Consider the following 27,600-nt stretch of genomic DNA (forward strand, 5'->3'; position numbering starts at 1 on the left):
AATTTAACCAATAGATTATGGTATGTGCAACTATCAATAGGTCTATTGCCTTCCCTTTTGAACACAGTTAAGTCTCCCTCCTGCTTTATCTATGTTATTTTGTGTCATACTTTCTTCTTATTTCAACAACTAAATTATTTTTATACTTGCAATAATTTTATACAGTTAAATTATAGCTTCAGTTTATTGGAAGTCTGTCTATAAGACTGTAAATTCTCTGAGAGGTAGGCCTCCATCTGTGCTCTTCATTGCTACAGTCTAACACATGAGAAGCTTGATAAACCAATGGTGGTGGACCGAAAGACTGTTATCCAGACAACCAGGAGGCACTGAAAAAAATTGTGAAGCAGGTTCAGACTGATTATATGTTTAAGAATGCTACTTTGTGCTCACTTGTCACAGTGCATGTCTTTCTTGCCCTGATTTCTACTTTAAAAACTGATGAAAGGTTTCTGGGCCAACAAGATGGCTCACTGGGTAAAGGGGATTGTCACCAAGCCTAACAACCTGTCAGATATTTCAAATTTTATATTGTTGCAGGAGAGATCCGATTCTCCACAGGTCATCTTCTTCCCTCAATGTATAATGTCCATGTTAAAAAAAATAAAAGAGCACTTGCTTACACACACACACACACACACACACACACACACACACATATATATATTATATATATATATATATATATATAATATTATATAGAGAGAGAGAGAGAGAGAGAGAGAGAGAGAGAACCCATAGTTGTTAATAATGATACTAGTTAAATTGTTGTACTTCTCAATTATTATACTGACAGATACAAGCTATAGATGCAATTATCTGGTGCTAAGATGGTGGAGTGCCCACTGCTCCAAATAATTCATTAATATTAACAGTTGGCATCACTTCACATATTCCCACTGGTTTGCTACAGTCGTGACAAAGTGCTCACATCTCAGCAGACTGCCTTTTTTTTTAAATGACTGTGCTCTATCTCCTTGGGACTTTCCAGCTGCCTATATTTCTGCTGTCACCCTTTCCCTGGCCTCTTTGCCCCCTTGCCTGTTAATTACAACTGTATTGACAAATTATTTGCATTTTTCTATTTTATATTCTGGTAGTGGTTGTTTATACTTCCTCTATGCTGAGTTTCAAGATATTGTCTGATTATTTCAATGCCAATGAATATAATATCCAGCTTTTATTGATCATGTTCAAAATCCCAGGCATTTGCTTGACATAGATTATTTCTAATCCTCAAAGTAACTTGGCAAGACATATTTCATTATCTCTTCTTTATAGCTGAGGAAGGTTAGATGCAAAGGGTTTTATTTAGTCTTACTGAAGGTCACACACAAGTTAGTTCAAATTTGGAATCTGAAATTGGTGTTGTCTCTACAGTTAAATTGTGTGTACGTGACAGGGAGAGTGTATGTGCCATGGGAAAGGAAAGGACAAAGACAGAGACAGAGACTTACAAAGAGAATGCAATTCACAGAGTGTTTCCAGGGACAGAGGGCAGCAAAGGAGTTCCCTGTACTTTTTTGCTCTGTTCTCTTGCTATTGTTTTAATTTCAAAATTCAGGACATGACAGGTCACTTAGAGCCCTTCTCATTCTGCAATATTCTTGTTGCCTACATAACTGAAATAAACAGATAATAATAAATCACAATAAAATTAAGTTACTGCCTTGTGTATCTAAATATATTTAAAGGTTGAAAAAGAAATTAAGTTAAAATTGCTTAGCAGGCAGCTTGCGGTTACAACACCAGTCTGAAAATCTGCTACTCTGCCCTCAGGAGGACAAGGTGATTCAGGGGGTTGCTATGTGGAATATGTGAAACAAATTTACTCTTAAGTAAAGTAGGTAGGTAAAAGATTCTCTGAAGAAAAAGGCAAGACTTAAAAACTGAAGCCAATGATGATGTGTCAGACTTTGATGCCCCTCACGGGAGGCCTCACCCTCCCTAGGAAGTGGATGGCTTGTGGGCTGAGGGGTTGGCTGGTGGGTGCCTCGGAGGATGGACTGGAGTGAGAACTGGGATTAGTATGTAAAATAAGATTGCTTTTCATTTAAATAAAAATTAATTTAAAAAAAACTGATGTCAATGCTAATGAAATTCCCTCTCCCAAAAAACTAAAATATACATTTTGAACACGTCATACCACCTACATCATTTTGAAGGGTATGTTTCATAGGCAGGGACACAATTTCTGTTCCCATGAGACCTTATCAGCCCAAGCCTGCATTTTCTTTGTGCCTCTGAACATCTGCTTTGTTCTTCACCTCTCTGCCCTGCCTTTCCAGAACCCTGGGAAATTATCAGTTGAGGATTGGTTCACCTCATATGGGTCACATGCCTATTCCAGGTAGCTAGGCTCTATCTAGACCCTAATGGTGGAAGAATTGTTTCATTAACTGTAAATTCTATCAAGTTTGTCCTCTCATTTCCCTTCAGGTGGCTTCCGCTGTTCCAGCCTCACTAGTGAAGGATGTTTTTAAGGATTACGCTTCCCCTGCCCTACACGACTGTGTAGTTTGGGAACGTCTGCTTATTACATTTCTCCCTTGTGCAGGCCTGTGAAGATCTGTTACCCAGGGTTCATCACACAGTGGAACGACTTCCAACTTTCCATCTTTCAGTGTCACTTATGGCTAATACAATCCGCATGCAATGATGAGATACTTTAATAAGATAGGATGTTTATTCTCAATGCTTCAATCAACAAATCCTCGTGGAACGTCAGTGAAACAGACACCATCTCAGATTCTGAATCTGTTTGTACTTCAAGAACCCTCTCTTGAGTTCCATAAAGGCTTGGGAAAGCCCAGCCCTCCGGAGAATGCTGCTCCATAAGAACTCCCTTCACAGATCACTTTTAGGGCATGGTGGTCTCATGATTTTGCAGAGTTCATTCTTAGATCATCGAATAACGGAGTATAAGTGCCTGCCTGTGGGTTAGGGGTGATGGGAAAGGTTCTGTGTGTGACTTGGTTCTGTGTGTGACTGGGGTAGATGAACATTGTAACAATGCTACTGTAAGTACAAGGTATCACTAATTTATCCAAACTACTGTTGTCTTGCTTACTCTATTAGACCCATATTTATTCAAGTGAGTGATTCACAGAAAAATCAGAAGGGGTTCATTTGTTCTATGGCTCCCTTTGTTAACAAATGACTGTAGTCCCCTTCATACAAAACTCTATGCTATTATTTGCATTTTTATGAGTATCCTTCAGGGAATAAACAAAGAACTCAAAAATCTGAGTCTTTGAGCTCTCATGAATCAGATGGATTAATATAGAGCTTTTCATTCAGTGTAATATTCAAGTTATTACAGCTTCCATAAAGCATATACAAAACAAGTTTCTTTTCTGTTGTTAAATGGGGTGCTGAATAGTAGTTTATGACTACTTTAGTTTATAAATACTGTAACTTTCTTTTTTTTTTTTTTTTGGTTTTTCGAGGCAGGGTTTCTTTGTGTAGCTTTGGAGCCTATCCTGGCACTCGCTCTGGAGACCAGGCTGGTCTCAAAGTCACCGAGATCCGCCTGCCTCTGCCTCCCGAGTGCTGGGATTAAAGGCATGTGCCACCAACGCCTGGCTGTAATTTTCATTTTTTAAGGAGATATCTGTAAGCTATTTCACTGACTGAATCTCAGGAAGTATTCCTGTGGTCATTTTGGTGCTCAACAAGAATGTATCTGCAAATGATTGATTTATGTCATCATTTTCAGTTCTCACAGTCTCTGACAGCTTGTAGCATCAAAATGATGGTGGGCTTCACTAAATATTACACAATTAAGAACAAGGAGAATTATTTCCATATTTGAGACATTCGTGAGTGTATAAGAAATGGTGTTGTGGAGTAAGGAAAGGAGAGTGGAGTTAATACATAGACAATTTTTCATTGGAAAAATAATTAAGATATGTTAATTATTAAGGTATTTCAGTTAATAAAATATTATTAAAATATTTAAATATTTATTTAGAAAAATAAATCATTGACCACTTCACTAGAAAGGCTGGAAGATAGACAGACAAAAGCTTAAAAATGTTGTTTTCTTTTTGACACTAATAACCTTTTCTTTAGACTCACCCATAAACAGCTTCAGTCACTTGCCTTTGGAGGCACCACTGTCTGCTGACAGAACACCATTGGGAGCTTCCCTCCCTCTGAGATAAATTATTTTCCTAACTTTATGTCTGTCTGTTCTTTGTTGTCCTGTGAAGGGGTTTCTGGAATTATCTCTGTAAGCCATCTTTCTTTACTTCTTTCTTCCCTTTTCAATTTGCTGAGACAGCAACTCCAGTGGATTGAGAAGCATCTGGAAGGTTGAGATACTCCTCTAAGGTATATCTGTAAAGACATTTGCTGAACCATTTGAATGAGGAGGGAAGACCTACCCTCATTGTTATCATGCCTTGGCCTGGTAAGTCAAGATGAATATAAGGTGAAAGAAGAAGGAGGCTAGTTCCCCTTCCTCTGTCTCCCCACCCACTGTGATGTGCACTGCTAGGTTCCATCATGCTCACTGCCTTGACAGGCTGAATCCTCTCAACTATGAACAGTGCAATATATTTATTTATTTTATTTATTGGATAACAATAAGTGATGCTATTGGACATTTTGTCAATGCGATGAGAAAAGTAACGAACAGGGGCTCACACTCCCATGTAGCTCAGGCTGGTCTTGAATTTGTGATAGTTCTACCTCAGCTCTCCACAGTACTGAATTCATAAACATGGAACACCACAGCTGCTTCCAAGGTTTTCTTCTGTCATTTCCTACCTACCTTCAGAACTCACTGCTCTATAGTACAGACCCAATCCAAATTCACAGGAAGTTCACAAGTTTACCTGAGGACTTCTTCCTGTTTCTAGGTTTCCTTCCCGTCACATCTGCATCTTTATACAAGGAGCAAATCTGCTGCTTCTGTTATTCTCTGTACCCCTCTACCTCTGTGTATCTGTTTGAGATTTAAATGAGAGTGGCTTTTGTACCATGAAGTTCCAGCGTGTGTGTGTATATATATATATATATATATATATATATATATATATATAGTATATGTAGTATATATAGTATATGTAATATATATGTATATATATTATATACTACAAAATGGGCACATGTCTGCAATTATGGGTGGTAATGTTGTAACTGATTTATAAATAAGCTAGTAAATGTTAAAGAGATTAAAAAATATGAAAACAAATTTACAAAGCTTTTTTTTATATAACACAGAAAGAAGCTATTGCAGTTTGTGAATCTCATGGTGGTAAAACTTTCCTTTGTTATATTACTATTTCTGAAGTTTAGGTTTAGCTAATTCCCACTGAACCCATCACCAGATTCCTCTAAGCTTCAAAGAAAGAGCCCATGATAGAAGGAGACTTCTCTTTCTGAGCGTAAAACCACCAAACTGTATCTGAGAAGGAATAAGAAAGCCTGGATTTCATCGAAGCTCATTTCTAATAAGTCAAGGGATTTATTTTGTTCCCAAGATTGGGTTTAATGTCCCTAATTTGTTCTGTTCTTACTATCTATAACTCTATGTCAGCATTCATTTGTTACTTCAACAGACAAATATTAATAGTAGGCACAGTGATGATGTTACCTGTTTTCTGAATTGTTTATAAGATGGATATTCAAATCTCATCATTTCTAACTAGAAACCAATGCTTCGATATTGCTTTAGAATTATCCAAAGAACTTGTCACCTGCCATTAAAAACTGTGATTTACTTCCCCACATCTGTCTCTCTCTCTAACTCTGGAGACACTGGTAGAGGCCTAGAAGACAACTCTTTAGCATTTCCCTGCACTCACAGCAAGCAAGACTCCACTTTATGCTTGGATGTTTGTTGATAGTGAGACTCCTGAGTGGCTGAAGGAAGATTGAGGCTGAGCTAACCTGACAGCTTGAGAGCTTAAGAGCATCGATTAGAGCATGTGCGAATTTGACCTTCCCACTGCCTCCATGTTTGTGGCTTTAGTTCCTATAATAGGAAATTTTTTTGTTTGTTTGTTCGTGTCTTTGTGTGTGTGTGTGTGCACGTGCATGTGTGCATGTTTGTTTAAGAAGAAAATTATTATTCCATGCTCTGCAGTGATTGTTCTATCAAAACAGTAAGGGATATTATTTTATCCCTTAAAAGGACCCATGAGTATAATTTTAAAATTCTTAAATAGTTAGAGACAAAGCTGATGTGGAGCCAATTTGGGAATTACATTTTTGTGTGTGTATGTGTGCATGGATATATATATCTGTGTCAAGCAGCTTTGGGAGAACCAATTTCCCATGAGATATTTTGTAACTGCTGACCATGCTGCCTATTGGCAGATATTCACATTGCACTTTTTAATTAGGTGACAAAGCAATCCCACATATAGAGTAGTTGGTGCTAATGAAATTTACATAAGGAACCAAAGGAATTAAACAGATGTGAAGATTACCATTTTGCACTTTTTCCTTCTATTTGTAGTAATAAAAAAAAGTGTGAATTGAAATGTAAAGGAAAATAGAGGTTGATTTCTATCTACAAGTGAAGAGTACTAAATAAGAAGTTATACTCATGAATACAAAACAGTTCGTGAATGTTTCACTTTTACAATTCGTAACAGCAACAACAATATACTATTTGTCTATTCTAATTCTAGGTCGTGATGAGAAGGGAGTAAAATGTTTACCAACTAATTCTGGTTTTGCGTACATGTAGGAAATGAGGGTAATTTCCATTTCAGTTTGGATGCCATCGTGGATGGGAATGTGTAAGTAGAAGCAACCAGGGCAAGGGGAACTCTGAGTCTCACATACTTTATTATCTCTTTGCCAACATCATTTCTGACATCATGTTTGATTGGTAAAGTTTATCCAGTTTCCTGCAGTAAGTCAAGTGCTCTCAGCATCGCATATATTTACTACTCTTCACTCTACAATATAGCCCTCACTCACCCAGTGGGGAGTGCACACTCAAACCCACATCCACACATACACTTAAGCACCACAAAACAAATAATCAATAATTTTAAACTGTAAATAGCAATACTAATGATACCCAAATATTATTAAAAAATTTTTGTTGATATTGCTGGAAGTTCAAACAATATGAAACCAATACATCTCGATGTTTAAGGAAACTTTATTTTCCCCTAAAAGACAAACTACAGCTTAGAACCACTGAGCTAACCAATCGTTTATATGTCAACAGCCTATCTAAGATACTTATTAAATTTTATTGATGTATTATATTATGGCTATTAGCTTGGCATTTTTTAGTGGGACTCCTAACAGTAGGACTCCAACTCTTTTGCCTGCTCTTGGGACTCTTTTCTTCCTGTTGGGTTGCCTTCTCCAGCCTTGCTATGAGGACTTTTGCCTTGTCCTATTGTATCTTGTTTTGTTCCGTTCAGCTGCCATCTACTGGAGCCATCCGTACTCTTTTTCTGAAGAGGAAATGGTGGGGAAGTGGACCTCTGGTAGGGGGGAGGTGGTAGTGGGGAGCTGGAGGGATAGAGATGGGCAAAACTGTGATCAGGATGTATTGTATGAGTAATGAGTCTATTTTCAATTAAAATTCATACATATATATATATAAATATATATATGCAAATTTGTGTGTAAAAATAATTGATTTCCCTTATAATAGGCAGTCTACTGTAAGCCCATGTGGTGAGTGGCTGTTGATAATTCATCTAACAAGGACATGATTTGAGGCAAGAGTTTATTTTAAAACATAGTAAAAATCCTCCACTGGAGTAGAGAGAAAATGTAGTATTTTATTCTTCATTGCATGCCCTAGAGTTAGCTTTGCTGCATGCATGGCAGATCCTCAATGAACATAGTTGGAGAGAATCCCTGGGCATATAGACACAGCGCTGTATGATGTGATTCGTGGAGTAAAGGGAAGCAAAATAATCTTGAGGACAGGAAATGGGGATGATTTTGAAGGTCTGTTTTGCAGTAATTTCTCATTAATGATGATGCTACTTTTCCACCGACTGCTTAGCAGGGGAACATCTGATCTGCTCTCTGCAGCCAGCTCATTGATTGTGTGGGTCGATGCAATCAGATGCGTAAAGAACCGAGTAAGTGGGAGGCAGTGCTTCCTAGATAACTGCTAAGAAGAGATAGTTTACATTTGATGCCTTCAAGCTGTGTGGCCTCAAATAGAGTCAAATCAGAAGTAAAAGCCATCCTAAAACTGTCGAGTCTCTCTTTTATCGATAGGCCTAGCATTAGTGAAATTAGACTTAAAGAAAAGTCAAATACAGCAAACAGACACTAAATCCTTATGAACACAACATAGGAAAGAGGCTGCTTTTCTGTTTTTCATGTACGGTGTCATGAACATATACATACTCGGGTTTGGGGACAGGACCTTGAGTTACAAAGGCTCTTTTCCTGTTTCTGTTTTTAGTCTCCTGAGCTATCTAGAGCTAACCATTTTGCAGCTAGTCAGTACTCATATTGCATGTAAGTCTAAAGCATTTGCTTGGTCAAAACTCCAACAATAAAACACCATCCTTACTGTCAAGCTTCCAAATGATTTGAACAAGCAAGCAAAAACTACAAATATAAACACTTAAATTGTAAGAGATACAGAAATATTACTGAAGAGAATATGACAATTGGATAGGGGAATGATTATTTAATTTAGTATTTGTTTAATAAGTTCCTACCACAAATTAAACAGCAACACATTGCTAATGTTTTTCCTCCCCATGGAGTGAAGGCTTAAATGTTACCTGCCAGAGCGGGTCTTTCTGCTCCGGGAAGAGTTCGAAGTACTTGTGGGCCAGTTGAACTGGAGGCAGAGTCTGCAGTTTCAAGTTGGTCCAGCTGTGCACAAAGTTGGCCAAGTTCACAAAGGTGTATAAGCCTAGACGGTCATTCCCATAGTTAGATAGATGTGTCATGAAAATGCTGATCTGAAAGAGAAATTAAAACGACCACTCAATACCATAATCTTACTCTTCAAAGTTGTAGTGTATGATTCAGGAAACACCTCACTTTGCTTCAGGGTATCAAGGGAAGTGCAATTACTTATTTGGGTGGGAATCTACCTAACTTTTTTCTGAAATGCCACTATAAGTTACTGTTTAAATTAAGACTGAATTAGAGGTTGGCATCAGTTCATTTCTAACCAGAAGCATAGTTCCAGTTTCAATATCAGTTTTGCCCTACTGTGAAGCCAGTGTCATGAAACCCCAAATCAAATACTTTCTGAAATACTGAGGAGCTAAAACTAAACAGCTTATAAAGTAAAACAACTGTTCTACTTCTTTTCTGATGTAGATGCATTCTGATAGAATCAGGCTGGAGTAAACTTGTTTCTTTGTGTTTTAATAAGGCTTTTATTTGTTTCCTTACCGAAATAAAGGTTAAAGAAATGATAAATCTTTGGGGAGTAGGCAACTGATTGAAACATTGTACAATGTATGTATGTATAGAAACATTACAAGGTTGCACACTAATATATACAGTTTTTATGTTTTGATGGATGCTTTAAAAATAAATTTAGTTTAAAAACCAATTTTGCAAAGTTTTTTTTTTTTTTGCATTAGCCAAGAGCTACCATATTCATTAATCTTTTACAACTTTTCAGGCCTTATGTAAGCTCTAAAAATACTCTGCCATTTCAGTGTTGTTCTTTGTATACCACGGACTAGGAAAAAATGACACAGGTATTGAAAGACCATGCTAGAATTTTCATGTTATTAAAGAAATAACCTAATATGCCATCCACTAGGCATTGCAGCAGAAATTCAAGCATTAAATAAAAGAGAAACTGCACAATCCTGATGTAAGTTGCAGAAATTGTTAATGTATGTCTGAAAAAAATCAATCATTTTCTAACAACAATAATTTATACTTGTTTTTAATTCTCATATCATTTTCAAACACAAGCATTTTAAATTCTAGATGGATTTTACTGGTGCATGGATCTCTAATATTTCAGAGCAACCCAAATATTCTAATTAAGGACTTTATTAACTTCATTTTAAAGTAATAGTTCCATAGTGCCACGAAGAATAATATTAGGACATGTGTCTGGAATTGAGTGGTAAGCAAATATGAAGTAAAAGCCAAGAATCTGTGGCTAGTGTTTTATGGAGATGTTCAGTTTCTCTCCATTCAGAGATGTTGGTATGGTTATTCATAGTATTTGGGAATAGAAAAATAAAATTAGAAACACAGCAACTATTCCAAACCATTTTCATTGTAGCATCATTAGAATTGTAGCCATGTAGCAAAGATCATAATACAGACCATCTGTTCTCAAGATCGAATATTTTCACAGAATAAGTATAAATGTCCAGAGAGGAAGTCTTTTATCTTAAAAACATAAGAGCATTGTCTTCCACTGGAATATAATAAATGATATTCTGTCAGGAAATTATAATTTCAAGAATGAGTTTCATAATTTGAAGGACTTTTCACTTTGTAAAAGATGTTATCTTTCTGTCTGTCACACTAGGACACTGAAAAGGTCCCTGAGGACAGCTAATTAAAATTATCTGCCAGACCTCACTAGCTTTGAAAGTAAAAAGGAGAATATGAGAATTTGGCCTATTGGTCTTAGTATCTCCAAATTATAAAAGTAGTATCATAAATAATATGGAACTAACCTGTGGTAAGCATGGATTTAAAACTTTCACATGTATGATATCATTAAATCCTTGTTATACTCTTACAAGGCAGGTAGTTTTATAGACCCCCTTCACAGATGAAGGAATGAAATCAAAGAGTAGTTAAGTAATTTGTCTAAGTCCCCATTGAGGAAAATGAAGAATAGGAATTGAATTCACAAATCTAACAAAAAGCCACATCCCTGCACCTTCACTTGAGTTTAACATTATCATTTTTTAAAAAAGGAAAGTAGAAAAGAAAAGAAAATATTCTGTAGAAGATGCTGGGAAAGCCCATGTATTATTTTGAGAACGCATATTTTTTTGAAGTAGAATGACAGAAGTAAACTCACCGAAAGCTTATTTCTGGTACTTGAGATTGAACCTAGGGCCTTGGCTCTGCCACTGATCTAAATCTCTAGTCTTAATAAGTTTCCTAGACGTGCCTGGAATTCACTTTTCCAGTCAGGTTTTATTTTTTTTAATTTATTTACTTTGTTTATGTGAATGAGTCTTTTGCCAGAATGTATGTCTGTGCATGGCATGCATGTCTGGGGCCCATGAAGGACAGAAAAGGACATAGGAATCCATGGAACTGGAGTTACAGATGGTTGTGATACATCATGGATGCTGGAGTCCTCTGCAAGAGCAATAAATTCTCTGAAGTGTGGAGCCATCTCTCCTAAGCTAGCTCTGAATCTGCAAGTCTCCTGTCTCAGCCTACTGAGGACCTGTGATCACAATCCTATTTATTTCTGGAATCTCAAATGCAAGCAGTTAAGATAATGAATTGAAGTGTTACATCTGACGATAATACCATTCCTTTCCATTCTCCTCCATTTCTCCTTCTCTGAGGGTATAATCAAAGATTTATATGCTAAAGAGCAAACAAAAGAAGGGGTATTTATAAGAATGTAATTTGCATAGTAAGATTATGTAACGTATGTGGAAATTTAAAGTAAGTCACTAAAATGTTAGCTGGCACATTTATTTATTTTTTTACCTGAAATACATTTGATATCATTTTAATAAGCTCAGATGCCCATGTCACTGGTTTGTCCATTCTCCAGTACTCTTTTATCCCAAGTAGAAAGTGAATTTACTGCAGGATCCAGCTATGGACTTTCCAGAACATGTCCTGGTGTTTATAATCAGACCTCCCATAGGTAAGATTATTGTCAATCACGCCTGCCATTGAGAAATAAAAAGATGCAGGTAGTGTCCCTCAGGGTAATTATCTTTTCCCATGACTGCAATTAGTATAAAAATGAGGCACAGGTTAAACACCCCAAATAATAACATAAAACCCTAGAAATCCAACACCTGCCTCATCACTGTACTTCAAGATGGAATTTTCAGTAGTCTGAAGCCTGAGAAAAATACAAATAAAAATTGACTTTGGAAATATGTTAAAGATTATTTTTACATCACAGTTAATGAGTGTTATCATTGCATTTGGATATTATGATGGTGATGTCAGAATGCTTACAGCACACTAGTTCTAAGCAGTTTTTCCAGGATTTATGTGGGAGAAGCTTTGATTCAGAGAGGAAGTACAAGACATAGTCCTGGAGAATGGGAAACAGACTTTGGTGTTAAGCAGAGGTATCAGGTATGCTGTCCTAAGCCAAGGCTAGTGGCTGCACTAAACCTTGTCTTAGCAGCATGTATAAGCAAGCAGTCAGCCTCCATGGCTGCACAGAGTGGCAGATGGGCACTGTGTGCACATGCTTTACTGGTTAGGAACGAATTAGTGCTGCTGTATGGCCAATTGACTGCACTTTAAGAAAAACAGTTTTGCAAGCACAGCTTAGCTGTGCATATCTGGCCTGCTAAAAGGGCCTTTTGTGCAGACAGAGCACTTTAGCCGTAGCATTTCTGGACAAATAGCTTATTTAAGAGGAAAAAAATGTTCAGAAAGTGTAGAGAGAAAACAAATTAAGACTGTGGCTAGAGGCTTAGAGAAGGTAAATCAAGGGTTATGCAGGATGAGGTAATAGCAAATAATGAATTTTCTGACTTACAATATGTTGCTACTATTATGCGAAGGTGACTGCTTCTCTGCTCATCAGTCCCTTTAAATTACTCATTTTGATCATTATTTTCTTAGCATATACTAAGAATACCTTGACTTAGTATGACTTACAGGATTACCTCGAATATGTATGACTTTGTCACATGGGTGCACACTGTTGAGAGATGTGACTATGTATCTCAAAATACTGTAGCATAGAGCTATGAACTGGCTCAGAAAAATCTTCATGTGACAGATGACAGGCAAGCACATCTTAGTCGATGGATTATTTTGAGAGCACGGTTGGAGTGCTGACATCCTTAGGCCTCTTAGAGCCAGCCTTCTAGGGGTCAGGAGGTTGAGACAGCTGTGTTTCTATGATTGAGCATGCCTCTGGACCACCTCTGTCTTGCCTTTGACACTGAAGTCTCTCAACTCAATTATAACAAAACAAAACAAAAACAAGCTTAAATTCTTCCTTCTCTTGGTTGTAGTAATATAAAAGCAAGTTCATACTCTCCTTTATAGACTAATAACTAATTAGGAACCAAAAGCTTTCTTCTAGGCTGAGGGCAAGATACACAGTTATGTATCAGAAACTATTATCCATGGAAGAGATTTATTAGCAATGCCTCTTGTAGTTCAAGGACTGTGCATGCTTATAATCCTACTACTAAAAACTGAGGCAGAATGCAAGCTCCAAAACATCCTGGTCTACATAATGAGTCTCTGCCTGAAAACAAACACAAAAGGTCTTAAAGATTTTAATGAGCAGTATGTACATCTTTATAATAGGATATTGAGTGACTATAATTGAACTCTGTTTATAATCTTTAACTGAATATAAAAGTGATGTTGTGTCAAGAAATGGGATACTTTTTGACCTCATACCACACCCCAGATACAGGATCTCACTGTGCACCCTTAAGGATGGACTTGAGCTCACCATCTTCTTGCCTCAGTCTACATCTTCTGAGTCTTGAGGTTATAGACATGCTCCATGGCACCTTATTTAATTGGTTGCTTTTTATAGTATCATCCTCTGTGCTATAAAATTGCTAGTGTCCAAAATGTACAAAGAAGAGAAGAGGAAATAATAAAACAAAAATTAAATACCTCATTTTATCTATAGCTCAAAGTAGCAACATTTTCTGGTTTGGTTTAGAATATTTTCCAAGTCAATACCATAAAAGTTCCCAAGCTTTTTCAGCATGTATGGCAAATATAGCATGACTGAAAGCTACATGTTCATGCATATCAGGAGCAAGAAAATATTACAGTCTCATAATTTGGAACTTAGAGTGGTCTTTTATGGAACACATTTTTAATTCAAATATAATTTAAATATTTGAGTTTTTGGTTATGAGTTCTACACTGACTTTAAGCATAAACCATCTGTAAAGTACATCTTTTATAGGAAAAAAGAATAGCTGTCCAGGTCAGAGAGACATGAAGCTTGCTTGAGGCAGCCTGTGCTGTGTTCATGCAGGGTTGCTCAAGATAAGCATTAATATTAGCAGTCGGTTTCTACTTTTGTCCCTGTGGCTCTGACAGCATGCCTTTTTTTTTCGGAATGAGTCCATTGTGTTTAAAAATATGTCCATTAGCTAGTTAAATTATTGATTAGGCTTTTAGTTCCCCTAAGATGTGAAGATGGATGGAACGCAGGGGAAGAATCCCAATGGCTCAACTTATGGGCTTTGGCACTGAACTCATAATTGTCATAAAAAGGGTAATTTAGATTTTTCTTTTATTCTAAATGTAGGCAGTGACCACACAAAGACAGTTACCATAAAGCTATGCTTATCACTGCCAACTTGGATGGCTGCGAGGCTAAATCATTTAAGCCAGTGACACTACTGTTAGCTATGATTGCTGCACTCCTACCTCTTCAGTTTGGGGCAATTAGGGTCTTGGTAAAAGTACTCATCTATAAAATTACCCAAAGTTAGGAGAGTTGGCCAAACCCTAGATAATTATATTGGTCTATTATTCAACATAAAGATTGCCATGACCTTGAGGTCTGCTACTTAGAATTAATAGTGTACTTGTCAAAAATGAAAAAATATCATCCTAATGGGTGGTTACTCTTTTGTGTTTTCTTAATGCATTATACTGGAGGAAGTGCTGTTAATTTACTAAGAAAACTCTGCAAAGTAGTTTTAGGTTCATTTCTCTTTTGCTTGTCCAATTGTTTGAATAAGAAACTACCCTCACTTAGAGAGAGGGAAACAACAACAACGAGACTTGGGGGCCTACCTGAAGTCACAGGGAAAATGCCAGCAAATCCAGCAACCAGGTCCAATGCATAGTTATAAACTTGTGAGTCGGGTAAATATCATGTCAAATATTCAAAGCACAGCAAAACAAACTTAAACTAAAGTCAAAAAAAGCCTGGGAGTCCAGAATTGGTTCATTTTCATATGCTGTCTATTTACCAGAAATTTGCCAAGTTTGTTGAGATTCCGTGGATTTTTATGACTTCTGTTTGTGTCATTATAATTGTTTCAGTGATTTTTCTGTAGCAACTAACAATATATCAATTGTGAAGTTTCCTTAAAATTCAGTCATATAAACTGTAACTTACATAGCTTTAGGAATAAGGGTAATTAAAGATTTAATGTCTGCATCTAAATGTACACAAACCTTTCAGCTTAGTACTGACTCTAAACACTTCAAGTTAATAAATATTGGAGCTGAAAATACCTATCCCATGTAATAAGATTTTACATCAGGTGTACCTCAAACACAGACCAAGCTTATAGAAAGGGAAAGCAACTCCTGTCTTCTCTATTCAAACATTTCAATGATTTAGACAAACTTTTCAAGATATGTTAACCAAAAGTGACTCTTTGAAGGAGAAAGGCGGCAAGGATAAGGGGGATAGAGTGAGAAGGGAGAGTGATGAGGGAGCAAGAGGGAAAGAATAAAGCAAAGGAAAAATTTAGAATCAAATGTGTTGATCAGGAGGGAAAAAATGGGCTTCTGAATGTGGCTTTATGCATGCCTTTAAATCTCCACTCAGAATTAACCTCAGTTATTGATCTTACTCAGGCTGCTTCCCTTGCCAGAGGGGCTTTTGTGTTCCATGTGACTTTCACTGTGGTTTCATATAAGATGTGCAATGCCACAACCATTCATATTTAATCACTGCTCCTAGCTGGTGCTTGAACATTCCATACCCTTGACTCTTGAAAGGAAATCTTTTCTTGTGTAGGTGAAAAACTAAACTTTTTTTTAAAAAATGGAGCAAATTTAATGAAGTAAATAACAAATCCATATATATATATATATATATATATATATATATATTATATTCACTGTAGAAGTCTGTATCCAACAAATAACCTTGAGCCAATGTAGTAATTCATTCACATTGTTTGGCTTTGCAACAATGGGAGGTTAAAGACTTGAGTCTGGAATAAAAATGCCTGGCTGTGAGCACTGGTGCCCCGAACCACAGGTTTCTATATCAGCTAAATGAAAGCAATAACTTAGTTTTCAGGTATGTTCTGATACTTAAATGAGTTGTGGGATATCAAAATAATTTATAAATATAAAACATGGCATGGAAGACATCACACATGTTCAAATAAAGTAAGTTTAGAATATAATAACACACTATGTATGTAGATTCCTTTCAGATGTTTTAATTACCTGCAGTCAACCAGATGGTAAGAAAATATTAAATGGAGAATTCCCAGAAATAAATCATCCATGACATTTAAATAATATTTATTAAACGTGTATTATCTATTGCTCTATTTTATTATTATCTCTTAATATGTCTAATTTACAAAATAAATTTTATCATAGATAAGTGTGTGTGGAAAGCAATATGATGTACATGATTATCCAGGGATGAGTGAATGACCCTCCATCGATTAAAGGCTTCTATTGTAGCTATTGTATCAAACATATCTGAATTATTTGAATTATATTTCATAGATAGTTGCTTTTGTAAGCAAATTCAATATTTCTTTGTCAATCTGTAATTATCTGCATATATTATGACTTTGGCAATTTCTAGTTAAGACAAAAAACATTAAATGTCTGGGTTCCCAGTGTTGAAAATGGCTAAGTTAGATCCCTAGCACATGAAGCTATTGTTCAGTTTTGGAGGTATTTGTGAATAAATTCATGTTTTATCCACTAGACTCACCATGGATGGGTGTAGTTAAAAAATCAATATAGGAGGATACTGTTAAACATAACCTCTGTTTCATTTTTAAAGCACCATGAGTGCATTTGGGAACAGATAGGACTCAGGAGTAGTATAATGTGCTGGACTCTTGCTTTCTTTTGGGGGGCACTGATCTCTGCCATATCACGTATTTGTTTGGTTCTTCATAGTCTGTTCCTGTGCTGTCACACTAGAAGCAACGTTCTTTGCATAAGAGGACTCTGTTACTGTCAACCACTGCTGTAGGCTCACTTCTAAAACACAGGCACACGATGGGTGTGTAACAATGCATCGAGTGGGTAAATGTCTCCTTGGTAACATATGCTTACTTTTTTCTTTTCTTCTTTTTTTTTTGCCAGCAGAAAATGTGGAATAACTTAATTGCTTTCCAATTATTCTCCCAACTCTAAGGACATGAGGGAGAAAACAAAACATTCTATCCCACAACCCTGAAAACAGCTGGCATTTAATAGGACAGAATGAATTGCTAAATTACATTTTTATTTGTGTTTTCCATTTCTGTGATCAGTCTAAATGCAGCAGAAGTTCCATTCTGTATTTGATTATTTACCAGCGTTCCCATTTTTTCAGTCATAATATTTGGTTAGTGAATTATTAACAAATCAGAACTGTTTTGATTCGGAACTGACTAGCATGTAAACACTGATCTTCCTGAATAGAGAAGCTGGGCAGCAGCTTCATCAAAGCAGCAGTAAATAGGGCAGCTGTTATAACAGAGAACAGAAGGCCCCTGATGGATCTCAACAAGCAGGACTTCTACTTCCCATTTTTCTTCTAAGTTAATAGAGGCTTAAGTCATTAAAAGGCAACATACTTGCAACAGAATCACTATGGCGTGCATTTGTGTTTTGTTTTTCTTTATTAGGCAAATTGGAACTGAGATTTTGGTGTTATGATTTTGAACAAAGATCGCTGAGTTTTCTACGATGGAGGACTGCCACTCTTGCTTTCCATTTGAGCTATGGGCATTACTTTTTATGTGTTTGTATATTTGTTTTTGCAAGAGATCAAATTTTCTTTCTAACAGTGTTCCAATGATGCCACCTAAAAATCACAAAGAGCCAAATGCACTCCCCTAGGAATAATCCTAGGTAGTGTTGCCACTGGATGAACAAAATATGCTCATTGAAATAACCATAAATTTCTCAAAGGACACAGAATAGGGTTGAGCTGGATTTGGTTAAATAAAAACTCATCTTAAAATATGTTGAATAATTAATGAATTCACAGATATCCATTAAATGATTTTTATGCATCTAACAGTCTATTAGAATTAGAGATAGAATACTGAGTACGTTATGTGTTATTTGTTTAGAGGAACTTAAAGTATGATGGAGATACAAAGGAAAATAGTGAACACCCTGTGGTATGTAGGTCCTGGGGCAAAGCAGCTGGGAAAATGGCTTCTTGAGCAGAGAAGTATGTAAATTAGGACAGAGGCTATGTGGGAAACATAAGGCAAGAGCTCATGTCAGAGAAAGAATGGGTGGTAGGGTGCTGTGGTCAGGTGACAGAGTAAAGGCAGATTTCAGAGGCAGTTAACAAACAGGATCGTCTAGAAATTAAAGTTGGCAAAACATGGCCCATGCAAAGGAAAGGATCACAGGAAACAGCGAGAGATCATTCATGTTGGTATCTAAAATTCTTAAGTAGTTTGCTATTTAGTCCTAGGCACAACAAAGAACCTTTAAATGATTTAAGTAGGGGAATGATAGAAATATATTTTATAAGTGAAAATCTCCTAACTGCTTTATAAAACTGAGGGGAGACTATAAGTTTAGGAAGCTGTTGTTGGCACATATTTAAAAATAATAATGATATCTGTACAGTGATAATGGAAAGAGAGAATCATGAAACAGATTCAAAAGACAGTAGGATCCTGAATATCTAGTGGTCTTGGTTTGAATAAAATCTCTAATGATTTGCACTTGATTAGCTATCTGGAATGAAAAGAAAAGTCAGGGTTAATGTGCAACTCTTTGCCTCAGGTACCTGGATGGAGCCTGAAAAACTTTGTAACCATTGGAGCAGAAGAGATATTCTAAAGAGTCGTAAATATATTGAAATGAATTTTAAGTAAATAGAGGAATAATTAAGCCAAGGATCAAGAGATATACATAATTAAGAAACCCTGGTAAAGGGGGTGTGGTTGATCACTGCCTCAGTTCAGGGTCTACAATGTAATATAAAGAAGTTCTTAGTGCCATCAATGGCATGAAAGACTCAACATGGTTTCTTCAAAACTTCTGTTCTAGGGTTCAGCTTTACCCTTGTGGATAACTACAATCTGTAAGTTTAGGGGTGGAGGTGGACTACCCTAGAAGATTTTGTTCTTGCTAGGATCTAAGTTGTATGGAAGTTTAGAACAATAACTTATTTCTGAGCCTTCACTCTTGAAAGAAGATGAGTTAGAGAGACATGCCTGATATGATGTGCACACTGATCTGCAGAGGGAAGCAGGCTACCCAAAGTGAAGGAGACAGCACAAAATGAAGGCAGTGATGCCAAGCTTTCATCGCTTTTAGTTACCACATAGATGCAAGTGATGAGTCAATGCTTTTTACCAAAAGCAGCCTCTAAGTGCTTGCTTCACTAAACATTATTGCAGAAGACTGACAATCACTTGGACATATTTTAATTCTGTAGGACTCCCATACCTCTCAACCTCTCAAATGTCAGAAGAGCCTCCTGAGGAATGTCAGTGCTGAGGAGAGTGGTGTGCAGTGCACTCTTCTCAGAAAAGAAGAAGACATGATGAAAACCTTCTGATGCTGCTGCAACACTTCCCTTTGCTGATTGGTGTGTTGTGGTGGAGAAAAGGGAAAATGGATTATTAAATTAGGATTCAAATTTAAATTAGATAGGATATGTCTTAAAATATTTTTCTTATTGTTCAAGCTCTTGGGAAAGCATGAGTTTCTTGGGGGGTCAAGAAATATCTTGAGTTGTTTTGCATGTAAGTATGAGCAGGAGGAGATCCCCCAAGGCAAGGGATAGTGAATGAATGATTCATGAATGGAATCACTATGACCAAAGAAAGAAAATGTGAGCCTAAAGAGAAGTAAAGTAATTTTCTCAAAATTAAAGTGCAAAGAGAAACACACTTGCATATGCACACACAAAAACACACATACCTACATCATGAAAAAGGTAAAAAAAAAGAAAAGAAAGAACAAACTAACACTGTGCAAATGCATCAAAATTTAGCATATTTATAATGAGAGGATAAAGAGAAAGAAAGTCAAGGATAGAAAATTCTTTGAAATGTTAGATACTGAATTTTCTTTGTAAGTAACAACATAAACAATAGTCACTCCAGCAAAGTCAGGGGAAAGCATTTTACCTAAAGGTACAAAGACGCAAATTACATTGTATGTTTTCATAAGAAACAGTGTTAACATAAGAGAGAAGAGTAGCACATTTAACATATAAAAACAAGAACCACCAATCTAGAATCCTATGTCTGACAAAATTATCTTTCAAAAGTAGAGTTCATTCTTTCAAGTTCAGTGATCTTCTGCTTATATGCACTGCTTTTTCGCATATACTCATTTGTCAATCAGCATTTAGGCTGCTCCTCTTTTCCAGCTGTTTTTAAAGAGACAACAGTAAATATTGATGTGCACATATCTCTATGGGAGGACACAGAAATCCTTGGTATAATTATATATCTGTGGTGGTTTGAATAGGCATGGCCCCCATAGACTCATGTGTTTCAGTGTTTGGTACCTAGGGAGTGGCACTATTAAGAGGTGTGGCCTTGTTGGAGTAGGTATGGCTTTGCTGGAGGAGGTGTGTCACTGTAGCTGTGACTTTGAAGTCTCACATGCTCAAGCTATGTACAGTGTGGCACATGACTACTACTGCTGCTTGTGATCAAGGTGTCTAACTCTCAGCTCCTTCTCTAGCATCTTGGCTGTCTCCATGTCACCTTGCTCCCACCATGAAGATAATGGATTAAACCTCTGAATTGTAAGGCACCCCAAATAAATGTTTTCCTTTGTAATTATTGTTGTGATCTTGGTGTCTCTTTACAGCAGCAGAAACTCTAACTGAACCCAACAGTAACATTTCTGGATCATAAGACAGTTTTATTTTCAGATCTCTGAGGAACCTCCACACTGATTTCCATAGAGGCTGCATGGGTTTATACATCTAGCAGTCAATATGTCTTCCTCTTTCCTACATTCCCATAAGCATTTGCTATCATTTATTTTCTTGATGATAAATATTCTAATTAAAGTGAGAAGAGTCTCAATATGGTTATAATTTACATTTCCCTGACAGCTAAGAATATCAAGCCTTTTATTACTATTTATTAGATATTGTGCCCCTTCTTTCTGGACTCTTTGTTCACTTCATTAGCCAACTTTCTTATTCAAAATTTTGTTTTCTTTTGTTTTTGGTATTTCACTTTTACAGTTCTGTATATACTTTGGATACTAGCTTTCTACCTGAGGTATTTGTATTGATTCTTCCCATTCTGTAGGCTAAGTGATCACTTTGATAGTTTGGTTTGCTGAGCAGAAGATTTTTACATATATGTCATCCCATTTATCAATTCTTTGCACTAGACTTCTTTTCAGAAAATCTCACCTGTGCTTCCATCTCCAAGTGTTTTCCATGAAGTTCCCTCTAGAAATTTCAGCGGTTTATGCTTTATATTCCAGGTCTTTTATGCAGGGTTAAAGACATAGGTATGATTTCATTTTTTGCATATAGCTACATAGTTTCCTCTGAACCATCAGTGGAAGAAAATGTTTTGCTTCAATGTGTGTTTTTGACACATTTATCAAATGAGGTAGCTGTAGCTGTGTAGGTTTGTTTCTGGATCTCCATTTTATTCCATTGTCTTACACATCTTCTTTTGAGTTAGCACCATGTTGTCTTTGTCATTATGGCTCTGTAGTACAATTCATCATTAACTATTGTGAATCCTCTAACACTGTTCATTTTGCTTAAGATTTATTTTGTTATTTGGAGTCTTTGTGTTTCACATGAAGTTTAGGATTTGTTTTCCAGTTATATAAAGAATGTCATTGGGAATTTGATTTAACTAATTGAGTGGAACTGGAAATTATTATATTAAGTGAAGTGAACTAGACTCACCAAAACAAATATCACATGTTTTCCACAACAGAATACACGTGACACGAATGTTAAATGGGGGTGCATGAGAGGAGAAAGGAGGGCAGGAGCAATGGAGAGATGAAGAAGGGGACCAGGAGCATTGGGGGAAGGGGAGGATGGAGGGAAAGTGAGGGAGGACCAACAAAATAGAAGTTTGTATGAAATTATGAAAGTGCCTTAGTGAAACCCATTACTTTGTGTGCTAAAAAGAAACCCACAGAAACAGCTGACCTGAGCAAGTGGGAGCTCATGGACTTCAGACTGACAGCTGGGGAACCAGCATAGGACTGAACCAGGCCCGCTGAACGTGGTTGTCAGTTTTAGGCTTGGGCAGTATATGGGGCCACTGGCATTGGAACTAGTGCATGAACTGGCTTTTGGAGCCAGTTCCCTATGGAGGTATACTTTCTCAGCCTAGATGCCTAGGGAAGAGCCTCAGTCCTGCCCCATATGATGTGACAGACTTTGATAATCCACCATGGGAGGCTTCACTCTCTCTGAGGAGTGGGTGGGAGGTGGGATGGGGAGATGGTGGAGGGAAGATAGGAGGAATGGGGGGTTATATGTAAAATAAGATTGTTTTTAATTTAAATAAAAAGTGAAAAACAGAAATAATAATAAGACAGAAAAAAGTGAAGGAGAGCATTGTGGTATATTTCTGTTCTAGAGTACTGCCTAGCATATAGGAGTCCTTGGGTTCAATTTCCAGCAACCCCCAGTCTCCCTCTCTAAAAAAAAGAGAAGAGAAAAGCATAAGAGAAGTAAACATTTTCAGAGACAAAAATAAGGGAAAACCTTTCCGAGGCTACTTATGAGAAACAAGAAGTTTTAAAAAAAACAAAAACAAAAACATGTTTTGTTGTTCTTATTCCTATTTGGCTCAAATACAATTATATGTAGCAATAATATCAACAATATTTTAATTAGCTGTATAATATGAGTAAGTGAGTTAAAATTAGTAATAGAAATATCACAAGAGATTGACTGGAATAATGGTCATGTTGTGTCACATTTATTTACACTACTTATGAAGCATGATAGTGTGATTTGAAATTAGTCCTAGGTAAAAATGTGTATTAGAAACTCTTCAGCAACAATTAAAAATAACAAAAGAAAATTAAAAGCATATACCTATCTATTAAAGTAAGAAAGAACCTTGAATTATATAAAATGTTCAGTCAAAACTGGAGATTACAAGAAGTTATATCATAGATCAAATGAGATTAAAAATTAAGTTACAGCTTCTGCATTCCATCCACTTTCTTGACAAAGAGAAGTCTCTCACATTCTTGTCTAGGGTCTAGCCTTATCTACCACATCCAGTGTGCTGGGTTTTCCTGACCCACCCCTGCCTGTTCTACAGTCAACATCTACACCTACCTTTCACCACCCTCACGTCCCTTCTGTGTCACACCCAACCTCTCCACCCATCCAGGCAGATAGCCCATACCTTTCTTCAGAGTCTAGGCAGGTGAATGTCCCTTATTCTACTCATACATGCCTTCTCTTCAACCTACAAACTGTTACCTGAATCCCATATCCTGGCCTGGTCTACTCAGTCCAATCTGCTTCACAACCAATATCTAGACTTCTACCAGGACACATTTTATTCCTAATCCATAGCCCCCTTCTCTGCCACATCCAACCCTTCTAATCAGCAGATCTACCACTATACTCCAGGTTTGGTTCAGGAGGAACATCTGGCCCACTCTGTCCACCAAACTTCATTCCATCCAAGCCATTTCCAACTCTATGCAAGCCCACTCTCATATCCTAACTTTTGCCTCAACCTATAGTGATATATTATTCATGATTCATTAAAGCTTGACTGAGGATTCAGAAAATCAAAGTCAGCCTCAAACTATAGAGATCAAGCAGTGGCGATACACACCTTTAATCCCAGCAGCCAGAAGCTAGTAGGTCATGGTACATACCTTTAATTCTAGGATTTAGGATTAAGAGGTAGATAGACCTCTGTGAGTCCAAGATCACCCAGATCTACACAAGATTGAATCAGTTTAAAAAAGAATTATAGTTCACACCTTTAATCTCAGCAGTAGATGGGTATAAAAGACAGGAACAAAAAGTCAGTAAGAGATATTCATTCTCCAGCCACACTGAGGAGAGATTACAGTCTGAGGTTTGGTGAGAGCTCGTGGAAACAGGATCAGCCCATTCACCCTGAGGTAGAGGTAAGAAACTAGTGTCCAGCTGCTTTGCTTTTCTGATATTCAGCCTGAAGTTTGAACCACAATGTTAGCCTCTGTGTCTTTATTTATTTGTGTTACACCAACCCATTCTGTCCATATCAGACCTATAACTAACAAAAGAAGCCCACATACCTAGATCTGATTGCAAATATACAAACAATATGAAACATCAAACAAGAATCTTCTCTTCAAAACCTATGAGTATTATAGACATATTTTTAAATAAGAATCACATAGATGAACACCAGCACACAAAACTTAAAAGAAAAATCATAAACTTCAACAAAGAACTCAGGGGTTTTGAAGAAGACACAAATAAAGTGCTCAATAAAATTAAGAAGAAAGAGTTTAAAGAGAATAAGCTCCTGAATAATACCCAAGAAAACACAAACATACACCTCATGAATGGACAAAGATAATCCAGGATTTAAGGACCGAATTCAATCAGGAGATAAGAACATAAAAGAGGTCTCAAACTAAACTGAAAATAGAATTGAAAAACAAAACAACTAGAAAACTCAAAGGAAAGTTTTCTAAGTAGTATGAATGAAGCAGAAGATAGAATATCAAGACTTGAAGATAAAGTAGAAGATCTGGACAAAATAAAAAAAGAATGTGAAAAAAGACAAGGAACATACAGGAAATGCTCAATAACCTTAAAAAAGGAAATCTTTAAAGTATAGTCAAAGATGAGGGAGAAGAATCCCAGATTAATGGCATAGGTTAGGTTGTCACCAAGATTGTATAAGATGGCTGTGACACCTTCAGAAATGTATTCAGCATCCTTAGACACTTGGGAAATGCAAGTTAAAACTACTATGAATTTTATCTTACCCAAGTCTGAATTATGGAGATTAAAAAATAAATAAATAAAAAGTAAACAAACAATAACAAAACCAAAAACAAATGAATATCAATTTAGGGAAAGGGGAATACTTATTCACTGCTTGTAGGAGTGCAACATACCCAGCCACTATGGAAATGACTATGGAAGTATCTCAAAAGCAAAGCTAAAATGATGTATCACAGCTGGGCATTGGTGGTGCATGCCTTTAATCCCAGCACTTGAGAGGCAGAGTCAGGTGGATCTCTGTGAGTTCGAGGCCAGCCTGGTCTCCAGAGCAAGGGCCAGGATAGGCTCCAAAGCTTCACAGAGAAACCCTGTCTTGAAAAACAAACAAACCAAAAAAAAATGTATCACATGATCAAGCTCTATCACATGTGGGCATGTACCTAAGGGACTCTGTATCCTACTGTACAGACACCAGCTCATCTATTTTCATTAATTCAGTAAGAATTGAAAACAGTGTAAATGTCCATCACTAATAAATAGAAATGTAGTTTATTGACATAATTGACTATTATTCATCCATTAAGAAAAATTAAATTATGAAATTGAGAGATAAATAGAATTGAAAAAATTATTCTGGGTAAGGTAATTCAGACTAAGAAAGGCAATCATCACATATTTTCTATCAGGTATGGAAATTATCTACATATATTCAGATATTGTGTTTTTATTTAAAATATGTGTAGAGGTAAGTCACTTACTAAAAGACTATGGGGAGTGTCTTCTGAAAGAGGGGAGATATAGTGCTCTGATATAAAGGGTTATGAGGAAAGTTGAAGTATGGAAGAAGAGGGAAGGGTAGAAGAACTATAAGGAGGTGTGGCCTTATTGGAGTAGGTGTGGCCTTGTTGGAGGAAGTGTGTTACTCTTGGTGAGGGCTTTGAGTGCTCATAGACGCTCAAGCTCTGCTAGGTACACAGCTGCTTCTGCGACCTGAGGATCAAGATGTAGAACTCTCAGTTCCTCCTCCACCACATCACTATGAAGATAACGAACTAAACCTCTGAAACTGTTAATCAGGCCTAATTAAATGTTTTACTTTCTAAGAGTTGCCATGGTCATGGTGTCTCTTGACAGCAATAGAAACCTAAGATAAGCAGATGGGAGGGGAGAGGGAATGGTTCTGGCAAGAGCTGGAAGAGAGGAAGGGAATATAATCAAAACATATTGTATGAAACTATTGAAAAAGTATATATATATATATATATATATATATATATATATATATAAACTGAGAAATAATTGATGAAGGATAATGAAGGCAAAGAAATCCACAAGTACCAGAGTTGTTATCTAATTTTTAAGTTCATGAAATTGTAAAAAATAAAATATCATGAACTCACAAAAACTTTGTAAAGGTTTTTAGTACCTACATACTAGATGATGGACTGAAACACTAGATTATGGAGGATTCAGTTTTATTTTAAATTTTTTTCATTCTGCATACTAACCACCGTTCCCCCTCTTTCATCTCCTTCAACTCCCCCATACCTCCTCCCAATCTAGCCCTCATTCACTCCTCAGATTGGGTCAGGTCTTCCATGAGAAGTCAACAAAGCCTAGCACATCAAATTGAGGCAAGACCAAGAACCTGCCCCCACAGCAGGGGTCAGCCAGGCATCCCACAATAGAAAATGGGCTCCAAAAAGCCAGCTCATGCACCAGGGACAGATTCTGGTCCCATGGCCAGGAGTCCCATAAACAGATCAGGCTACACAACTGTTGCCCACATGCAGAAGGCCTAGTTCGGTTCCATGAAGGCTCCTCATCTGTTGGTCTAAAGTCTGTGAGCTGCCATGAGCTTGGGTCAGCAGTCTCTGTGGGTTTCCCAAACATGATCTTGAACCTCCCTTGCACATATAATTCTTTCTTCCAGGTTGTATGTGTATATCTGTGTTTCTTGTGTTTTCTCTTTTATGCTTGCTTGTTTATTCTCATTTGTTTGCCTGTTTTTTTCTAAATAAAGAGAAAGAAGGCATGGAATTTGGTGGGTAGGGAAGCCATAACAAGAATATATTGTATGGAATAAAATTATTTTAAAAAGTCATTCAAACTAAAAACAAAAAGAATATCTAAGTGTCAGTCAGATCCTTTGAATACCCATAGTAAGTTCTTTTCTGTGGGTTTACTGTGAAAATTAGCATATTTCAAATATGAAGCATGAAAATCTGGGGGATGAGAAATTATAGGTATAAGTGTATCAGTGTCCATGTATTGTATGTAGGCCAGAGGATAACCTCAGTTACCAGTCCTGTGCAGCCATTCACCTTGATTTTCTGTTTGCTTGTTTGGGGGTGTTTTCTTTTTTCTTTTTTTTTTCTTTCTTGTTTTTCAAACAGGGTTTTACTAACATGGAACTGAGCCTAGTGATTTCTCTTTCAAGCATTGTAACTGCAAATTGTACCATCACATCTGCCCTTTTTCATGGTTTGTGGAGATTCTTAGGTTTTCTTGTGTATACAGCAAGCACTTTACTCACTGAGCTTCCCATCTCTAAACATGATGCTTTTATTGTAAAGAATGAAGTCAGGAGTATAGAAACCAACAAACTTGGAACAAATACAGCCTGTAGGACT

General features: G+C 36.8%; 1 protein-coding gene across 1 annotated transcript in view; it reads right to left on the reverse strand.

The window, feature by feature from the left end:
* LOC100762108 (bifunctional heparan sulfate N-deacetylase/N-sulfotransferase 4) overlaps positions 1 to 27,600 on the reverse strand; it is a 274,005-nt gene that overhangs the window by 37,157 nt on the left and 209,248 nt on the right. Inside the window, exon 6 of the mRNA XM_027395414.2 lies at positions 8,733 to 8,915. Coding sequence (XP_027251215.1) covers positions 8,733 to 8,915 — 183 coding nt within the window. The remainder of the gene's footprint in view (positions 1 to 8,732; positions 8,916 to 27,600) is intronic.

This window comes from Cricetulus griseus (assembly GCF_003668045.3).
Source record: "Cricetulus griseus strain 17A/GY chromosome 1 unlocalized genomic scaffold, alternate assembly CriGri-PICRH-1.0 chr1_0, whole genome shotgun sequence".
NCBI classification, from domain to species: domain Eukaryota; kingdom Metazoa; phylum Chordata; class Mammalia; order Rodentia; family Cricetidae; genus Cricetulus; species Cricetulus griseus.